Below are 9,585 nucleotides of genomic sequence, written 5' to 3' on the forward strand. Positions count from 1 at the left end.
AACAATAAAGTAATGTGTCATAATCAAATACCATATCGCAGAAAAGATAAATGTTCCAAACATGTATGCAAGCATATCCATGAGTAGAGAGAGGTAGTTAGATGCATTAGATACCTTCTTTAAGCATATGAATTGTCCTTACTCACCTAAATAGTCCTATTGACCACAATTTGAAGGTTTAGGTATATATTTCTGAGTGGCCCAGAAGTTTCCTGATATTTCTAAAAAAAATTAGTTAAATGTTGTTTGTTTGGTAACAAGCAGATGAGAGTGACAGAAATATAGAAAACCCCATCTATGCTACAGACGTTATGGGTTATTCATGCAAATAATACTCTTGCCAAAGAATGGTATTTGTGGAAGAAAAGATTAGGTAATAGATCCTTTCTTTTCAGTTACTGGGAAGGCAGGACCCTGTATAATCAGTGTGAGACTTAGATGATATTAAAAATGTTTAATTTGCAGGTATACAATCAATAGATCTTCCAAAAGAATGGGAAGATATGCAGCAGGAACGTGTCAAAGTGGTGCAACTAAATCAAGGATTACCAGAATATCAAAAAGTGCAGATGGAGTTTCAGAAAACCTGTGGATTCAAAATTAGTAAGGTGAGGTAACATGGAAAAGAGAGATCGACATTGGTTTTTACAGAGTTTTTACTTGTAGCTACCCCTTCCAGGTCCATGCTTCCCCAACACAATACATTAGTGACAGAGAGCAAATCCAAACCTGTATATTTATCAGCAAAAGGGAAGATAGGTGCAAGAAACTGGATGAAACTAAGAATGGGAAAATATATACTGAACTGCACAGAAAATGCCCAATGCTGAGATCCTCTGGGATTATCACCTATAAGAATAGGGGGATATTTGGCCATTTAAAAACATTTGGAGCAAACGTTTGTTCCTGGAAAACCAAAACAACTGTTCAAGGGTATGACTGGAATGGTCTCTGCCATACCTACAACCTATTATTTTTAACCTGAAAATCAGTAGCTTCTATACCAATGCTCTTTCTGCCTACTCTCACTGGAAAGATTCTCATGGATTTCACTGAGAGTCAGATCAGATTTTTATGATGCAGCAAATTAATCAATTCTGTTACATCTAACCTCTTCTTTTAATGTAGTCTATCCCATGGGGAGTCATTATGATGCGGTTGTACTGTATTTGTAAAATCTTCATTACCCCACTAATGACATACCAGTATTATTACGTGTACCAGGTATATTAGGCAAGGTTCAGGTGTTAAATGGAAATCATCTAGCTTAAAATGTTTCTAGGTTACTTTGGCTGCTTTCATTTTCTAAGTTACCAACTCAGTACTCATTAGGCCTCATCCAGAGTATTGTGTGCAGGTCTGGGCCTCACATTTTAGGAAAGAAGTTGAGAAATCAGGGTCCAGACGCAGGCAACAAAAATGATAAAGGGGTTGGAAGGAAGCCATGTAAGGAAAGGTTGGGAGTACCAGGGAAGCAGTTATAAAAGGGAACACACAGTAACAGATTTCAAATATCTGAAAGGCTGCTATGAAGAAGAGGCAGAACAATTGTTCTGTCTTACTGCAGAAGAAACAATGTGAAAGCAATGGCTTCAGATTGCAGCAAAGTAAGTGGGAAGTGGTGCTCGCCCCTACCCTGGGGATCTTCAAAAGGAGGCTAGACAGTCACCTAGCTGGGGTCGTTTGACCCCAGCATCCTTTCCTGCCCATGGCAGAGGGTCGGACTTGATGATTTGCTCAGGTCCCTTCTGACCCTACCAACTATGAAACTATGAAATTTTAAATATCATGAAAAACTTCCTTATGGTTAGAGAAGTGAGGCAGTGGAATAGACTCCTCAGGAAATTTATACAATCTCCTTCAGTGGAGGCTTTCAAAATAAACATTGGACAGGGATAATTTAGGAGAGGCAATACCTGGAGTGTGCTGTGAAGAGCAATAGCTGGGAAATCCCAGGAGTTTCCTCCCCTATTCTTCCAGGGCCTCCATAGCATCAGTCATAGACCATAAGAGGGACTTGGCCCCCCAGAGCAGATGGAAATTGGAGGGGACTGAGTTCAACAGCAGGAGAATGGAGCAAAGCTTGGTTATTAAATAACACTGAAAGAACTGGGATCATTTTATGGAGGAGATAGGTTCATTGAAAAGGGTGTTCTGGCCCAGCAGGATGTTTAATGCATGGAGTTGTCCTTGTGGTCCCCAGGTTGCAATACAGAGTGGAAGGTATCTAGGTATCCCATGCTTTGGGGTTTCTGCTTTCTGTGGGTCCATGAAGAAATGTTTCCTTTCCTGATTGCTACTGGTGTCGAAGAGGATTACCTTCCTGAGAAGCACTGGGTGTTGGTCAGTCAAGGCTGCGGATTTTGACTGGGGTATATTGATGCTCCTGCTGGGACTTAGAAAACCCATAGGTTCCTAGCTTGGGTATCTTACCCCTCTGCTCAGGGTCAGATCACATTTGGTACCAGGAAGGATTTTTACCCCATGGTCAAATGGTCAGATCGGGGGGGTAGGTGCTGAGTGTGGGGGTTTTCACCTTCCTCTAACAGGGAGCATGGTCCTCCTCCTTGGATCTTGATCTTTTATTAACAAATTATTTTCTGTCCTTGCAGCGGCAAGACAATGGCAGTGCCATCATTGCTGTGCTTGATCTGTGACAAGTTAAAGTGTGTTTTTATATTTCAAGCATTATGCCTAGGGTTGTGAGTGTTTGTTCCCCAAGTTTTTAGGAACAGATTAAACACTTGTCTAGGATAGTTTAGATCGGGATGATCCTGCCTTAATAAGGGGGTTGGATTAAATGGCCTCCTGAAATCCCTTCCAGCCCTGCTTTTCTGTGATTCTATGGGTGCATCTACATGTGCAACCTGGCACAGTTCGCAGTGAAATTTATTGCTCCCAAGTGCTGTGCTTACACGTGTGATCAGGTCTGCAGCACACTGAGCCAGGTTGGAGTAGCTTCAGCTGCAGGAGGCCAGCCTGCCAGCCCAGGGTTACTTTGACCTAGCTCAGCATGCTGCAGAGGGACTGGCTAGGGCACGAGGATGCCCCAGTGCAGGGCTAGCCAGCAGGCGGCCCCCAGCCAGCCCCGTAACCATCTACACGTGTTGCGGCACACTAAATAATGCTCTAGTGGCAGTTATTAGTTTACTGAGGCCAATAGGGCTGCATTTGTAGATGCTGATACTTTACTACAGAGCTAATTAGTCAGCTCCACAGTAAATGTCTTGTGTAGATGGGCCCCATGATTACTGTTTTTTCATTGGGGTATATTCCCCATATACCTATAAAGCCTACCCTCACAAAAAAACAAAGGATCAGAGTGACCTGAACATTTATATTTGTTATTTTTTAATGCTTTGGTGTCATGATAAATATTTGTCAATAGCAATAATCTCTCTCATTTTCTAACTTTTTGTAGATTGAAAGGATACAAAATCCATTCCTCTGGCAGCAATACCAAATCAAAAAACTGTCTGTGGACAACAAGAATGGCAATCAGAATAATGAAAGGTGCCTGTTTCACGGAACAGTGCATTCCTCATTGAACGTAATTAATTATAATGGGTTCAATCGTGGTTTTGCTGGAAAGAACGGTAAGACAAATTGATTTCCTAAACTAGGAATGCATGAATGAAAGTTGGTGCAACATTGTGACACTACAACCCAGTTTGGCACTTTTTGGGTCATGAGATCAGAGGGAGGAGTTGGCAAAGAATTAGGAACTGTACCACAGGGAATAGTTGTACACAGACAGGGGAAGGAGTAGATGACCCATTTGGGTCTTTTCCAGGGATATGTCCAAAGCTGCCACAAGCACAAGAGTTGTTTTCATGTAATGGTACATCCAGCCTCTGGAATACACTGTTGGGATTCAGTAGGACAGACCTGAGGAGCTAATGACTTCTGATGTACCTGTGCTGGTACATTCCTGACATACACAAGTGTTTAATTTTTGTGTAACAGCTGGATGCTTCAAGCCAAGTGATTTCCAAATTAGTTCCCCCTCCCTCCTCCCCACCCCCCAGTCTATGCTCAACCTGCTAGGTATTTGGTATCCTGTGCTGAGGCACCTACCTCTGATATGCAGTGGAAAGCCTTGGTGCCTCCCATGGGATCTGAATTCCATTCTGGGTCCAGGCATCTAAAAATTAGGCACTAAAAGGTGCCTAAACCCTTGACTGGATTTGGCTCAGAGTCAGATCTTGATCCTGCAAAGACTTACCTTAAAGCATTGAACTCCTCAGGGCACAGGCTTTGCAAGAGCCAGGACTAAGTATTAGTTTAGTAGTTTACTGTTTACTGACTTGAAAGAAGGATGTGAGGTGGTGATCAGCAAAGAGCAGACTCAGCAAGAAAGGATGAGGATACCAGAAGTCGGAAGAAAATCAGAATCTGAACAATGCAGTGGATGTTTGGGATTTGTTTTACATTTAGTAATAGTAAAACAATGTTTTCAAGTCCCTTGCATATGTTTTGACAGTACTTGGATGAAAAGGTTTCACCCAATTTCAGAAAGGTTATGGAATCAGACCATGCCATTAGACAGTTAGAAAACTGTCCTTATAATTATATAACAATCATAAAACTGGAAAATTCCAAATGCTTCCAGCAGGCTAGATAGAAAGTCACACAATGGTAAGCGGAAGTGGGGAATTAAATTCCTTCCTCTTTGAACAAGGCATCCCAAACTTGTCGCACTGTAGCTCAGCAATATTAAGGTGTCATTTCAAGACTCATAGCTGATTTTGCTAGCAAGTCATATCTTGAGAAATGGATGGAACAAAGCTATTAATTCAAAATTGAATGTGCAATTTATCCTTTTTTTCTGATAAAGTTTCAAGGGAGTAAAAGCCAGTGATTGCTAATTGTTGTTCTCAAAACTTAACCTTTCCAAACACAGCTGCAGCAATTGGAAATGGAACCTATTTTGCTGTCCAAGCCAATTATTCTGCTCAGGATATGTACTCTCGACCTGACATCAGTGGCTTTAAACACATGTACCTTGCTCGAGTCCTCACTGGACAGTATTGTGTTGGAATGGCAGGAATGATAACTCCACCATCGAAAAATGCAAGCGATCCTACTGACCTATATGACAGTGTGGTTGATCACATGAATTCACCATCGATGTTTGTCATCTTTAATGACATTCAAGCTTATCCAGAGTACCTTATTACTTTCAAGAAATAAGATTTGTTTAAATGCATTGGAAGATATTTTTGGTGCCTTTATCTTGTGAAGTGGTAATAACTCAAGGAACATTTCTTACTCAGAAATGTGAAGAATGAGAAAAAACTGGTATTCTTCTTACACAACTCTAAATATTTTGGTTTCTTAGATCACATAGCCCTTAATATATCCAATTGCTTACAAGTATTAAGAAAAGGACCCAGAATTAAGTAGATTTTCGCATGCAGCATAATTTTGGCTTGATTCTGCAGTGGTGTGGAAAAATGTGCAGAGATCCTACTTAGACTGGGTAGGTTTGGCTGGTAGCAGGGAAGGCTGATGTGCATGGGGCTTTATTACCCCAAAACTAAAGTGCGCATAGTGTAGCTGCCTAATGGGTCAAGAAGAATGCTGTGTGCAGCAGCACAATCAAATGTTGATTGGCTGAACAGGAGAATTTCTTTAAAACCCTCTTGATTGTACATGTATTGCAAGTGAATGGCATATTCTTTTTCCCAGGGTAGTTCTTAAGTACTCTTGGTAAACTACAGCCCCTGGTTAACATTAGGGATCACAGAAAGTACCAATGAAATACTTCATTTTGCATTCCCTGGATTTCCCTAGACTCATGCCATTGTGATAATGATAGCCACTTGTTTCCAATATGTGTACTCAGTTCTCTGGGGCTGCTATTAAATGCACCATTCTCTGCATTCAAATTCCTTTCTTCCCATGAACCAGAGTGCCGATGTTTTTTGCATTCTGCCAAATCAAAATACTAAAGGTCAAAGCCCGTTCTTTTCGAACGTTTAAAATGTACAATGTTTAACAGTTATTATAGAGGTAGGAGGAACTAGTGTTCTTTGTGGGCAGATGTGGTGTATTAACTGGTCTGTAGAATTATAGCCTTGTATGAATGATAACCAGTGATAACGTTCTGATTTCCAGCAAACACTTGAAAAGTCTCACTGTGATAAACTTTCAGGTAAATTATAAATCCAATGTACTTCTGCCAATTAGTTTTGTTACCTATATTCATGAGACAGTAATATTTCCTATTTACACTGCCATTAATTAGAGCAAAATGTCATATTTAGATCTATATTAAAGTGCATTATTTCAAAGAGCTTTATGGTATCCTGCAGTCCTTAATACAGCTTAAAGAATGTAATTTTTAAATGATGCTTTATGCCTAAACGTTTTGTTTACCTATGTTACAAATTATACATCAGATCACTATAATTGAAAAGGTTTTAAAAAAAATCACATCAGTTCATTTTAGTTTTGACCACTGTGGCCGCATCCACATGAGCATGGACGTCCGGTTCCCCAGAGACAAGAAGCAGCAGCATGCCTTGTGCCACTGCTAATGGTCTCAGGGAATGCCTGTGTCACGCCCTGTGGTGCATGGCAGGTTAGCCAGGGTGGGGTAGGGGAGGCTGGGGCCAGCACTGGGCTGGCCCCGGCAGCCTTGCCTGAGGTCCCGGGGACCTCCTGGGGCTGCAGTAGCTTCAGTCCTGCTGCTTGGAGCCTGTCCAGCAGCCAAAGCATGGCTCCAGCCATGTGGGGTCCAGTTTTGAGCAGTGCACACTACCCCTGTGTGCACCACTCTGCTTTTTTTATGGATACACAGGGGTCACCCCTGCCCTGCCCCCTGCTACTCCCTTGCAGCATGGAGAACAGCTGAACGTGTCTGTGGCACCACATACTGCACGGCCACACTTGTCTGGATGCGGCCTGTATGTGTAGATCCTTCTTCAGCTATATGCTTAAATGCTTGCTTAAATGTTCTGCTTGACAGCTAAATGCTTCCATAGTTACTTAACTATTCTGCTTAACAGCTATAGCTGAATGCATTTGGGGCTCATGTAGTTAGATTTGACCGCTGTAGCCGTGTCCACACAAATGGCCTGTTCACGGTTTCCCGTGCTATAACTGTGAGTCTTTTTCATAGCAACAGGGAAAAGAAGATTATTTTAATCAATTAGGTTTAGTGATCACTAAACCTAACAATTGGGAGCAGACAGCCCATGAGGTCCTAAATGTCAGTTTGGTGATGGATCTTAATAAAGTGTCAGTTCAAAGCTGTACTAACTTTTTGTAAATAGTGTATTTGATCAAGGCTGAGATTTGAAATGCAAGATGCATCTTCTTTAGCCTAAATATATGGGTCCGTATTTTATATATTATGCACAAACTTTAAATAGCTCTTAGTCTTTTGAAAGCATATAAAAAGGCACCAATTCCAGTTTCATTCAACAGAACCAGGAAATGTTGTTATAGTTACAGGGTTTCCTGTATCAGGCAAATACAGCTGATGCTGATCAACACTTTTAAGATCACCAATAAAGGTGTGTGCCAGAGAACTAAATAAGGACAGAAACAAAAGAAAGAAGCAGAGATTAAAGTCCTTACTAACTCATCTACACTTCACTCAATCTCAAGAATTCTTGACATCTCATGGAAATTAAGATGACATATTTGTCTTGCTTGGGAAATGAGTTTGAGAACTTTACAAGGTTTATTTTCTGCCAAGGGCAGTAGCTATATTTTGGAGGAAAACTTACAACAAGTCACATTGTTGTCAATCAGAAATCCAGCAGTCCTAGCAAGAGTAGTCATCTCAGATGGCTATCTTGCTTCCATCTCTGGAAGCTGGTTTGCTAAAGGACCAATTTTATAATGAAGCAGTAAAGGTCATAGACCTGATGTACATTCTGTTTAAGCCTCATGATCTTTCAATAACACCTGAACATTCATAATCCCCAAATTTATGTGGGCTCCTACTTCAAATAATCTGAACAGGGATTCCAGATTGGCACTAAACAGTAACACAGGTCACATTAACATTTCAGCATTACCTTTGGTTAATCTGGAACACTTTCCTTGCACTGCAGAGATCCTGGCCCTACTTCTATATAATAAGAGTTTAAACAAACAATTTATTACAAATAAGAGCAAAGAAATACAAATTGTTCTGTAGGAGTAATTCAATATCTTTCCTGGTCTTGAGCAGCCATGATGTGGGTTTCCATGCCACTGTGACCAACATCAGAGGCACATACTGTCTAAAAAATATGTACTTGAGCGTGATTCTCACATGCTAGGAGCAAATCTAAATAAAATGATAGAAGACAGTACATGGATCACCCAGCAAATCACAAGGCAGGACAGTTATAATAAATAACATCAAAACATATCAGACCCTAACTCCACAAGTCACTCTGTAAAGAAATGATAGTCGCAATAGTAAAATATCATCCAGTTCAGGCTCCCCCACCTATATGGGTTAAACTAGTTTAGTTTATTTACTCTTCAGTGGGTGCATCTACATGTGCACTTTACTGTGGAGTTGATTAATTAGCTCCAGAGTAAAGCGTCACCATCTACACATGTGCCCATATTGGGATGCAGTAAATTAACTCCACTGTAGGATACTACTGCCCAGAACCAGTAGTATCCTACAGCAGAGTAATTTATGCTACATCATCATGCATGGAGGTGGTGACTGGGGCTGGCTGGGGCATGAGGGTGCTACAATACAGGGGCTGCCTGCTGCCTAGCCCTGCACTGTAGCACCCTTGAGCCCCAACCTTCTCCTCCCCTACCATGATCCTGCTGCCAGCCTGGGGCTGCTCCACCCTGGCTCTCACTGCTGTGGCAAACTGCCAGAATGTATTACTCCTTGCTATCTGCACATGTAGATACACCCAGTATGTTTCAAGAGCCTTGTTTGAGTTGTAGCCTGTAGCAGATCCGTGTAGTGGAGTACAAGGCATCTGTCTGAATCTCTTAGTACTGCCCCAGGCTTCAGAAGGAGGAGGAATGGAAAGCTGTAGTAAAGCATGGATTAGAAATCAGGAGTTTTGATTTTTGTTCCCAGCTTCCTCAAGTGACATTAAATGAGTCATTTGGCCACCTTAAATAGGAGGTGTTGTCACAAACTACCATTCTTAGCTCCTACCCGAGATGCTGATAAAGCTGTTCCTTAGCTCGCCAGATTAAAGTCCGTCCTTTTTAAGGCAAGGACTGAGCTGGTTGGAACCTGGAATTTCTCTCTGCAGGTAACTTGACTGGTTCTTGAAAAAGGTAGTTTTTGCCCTGGATTGGAAGAAAAGATAAAAATGGCCAGATTTTCTCCAGAAAAGGAATTCCTTACTCCCTGTTCCCATCCCCCCACGCAATGTTTTGGGGGAACTGAAATGTTTCCTTTGCATTTTTTAAAAACAAAATGGAGCCCCTTCCTGGAGAGATTCCTTGTGCTGCCCCAGCTCTGGCTCCACCCCACCCCTTCCCAGGCATCTGGTTCCCCATGGCAGCAACTGGGGGACCCTGCCTCTGCTTCATTGGAAGTTGATCAAAACTCATGAATTTCCATAAAACATTTGGGTTGCAACCACACCATTCCCAGTG

The 9,585-nt window shown here is 41.7% G+C and overlaps 1 protein-coding gene across 1 annotated transcript in view; it reads left to right on the forward strand.

The window, feature by feature from the left end:
* LOC109301394 (poly [ADP-ribose] polymerase 14-like) overlaps positions 1 to 5,504 on the forward strand; it is a 56,876-nt gene extending 51,372 nt beyond the window's left edge. Inside the window, exons 15-17 of the mRNA XM_019522549.1 lie at positions 466 to 608; positions 3,422 to 3,596; positions 4,904 to 5,504. Of these exons, the coding sequence (XP_019378094.1) occupies positions 466 to 608; positions 3,422 to 3,596; positions 4,904 to 5,193 (608 nt within the window). The 3' untranslated portion in view covers positions 5,194 to 5,504. The remainder of the gene's footprint in view (positions 1 to 465; positions 609 to 3,421; positions 3,597 to 4,903) is intronic.
* The last annotated feature ends 4,081 nt before the right edge of the window (positions 5,505 to 9,585 follow it).

Source organism: Gavialis gangeticus, unplaced genomic scaffold (assembly GCF_001723915.1).
Source record: "Gavialis gangeticus isolate Ggan-Ray unplaced genomic scaffold, GavGan_comp1, whole genome shotgun sequence".
Lineage (NCBI taxonomy): Eukaryota > Metazoa > Chordata > Crocodylia > Gavialidae > Gavialis > Gavialis gangeticus.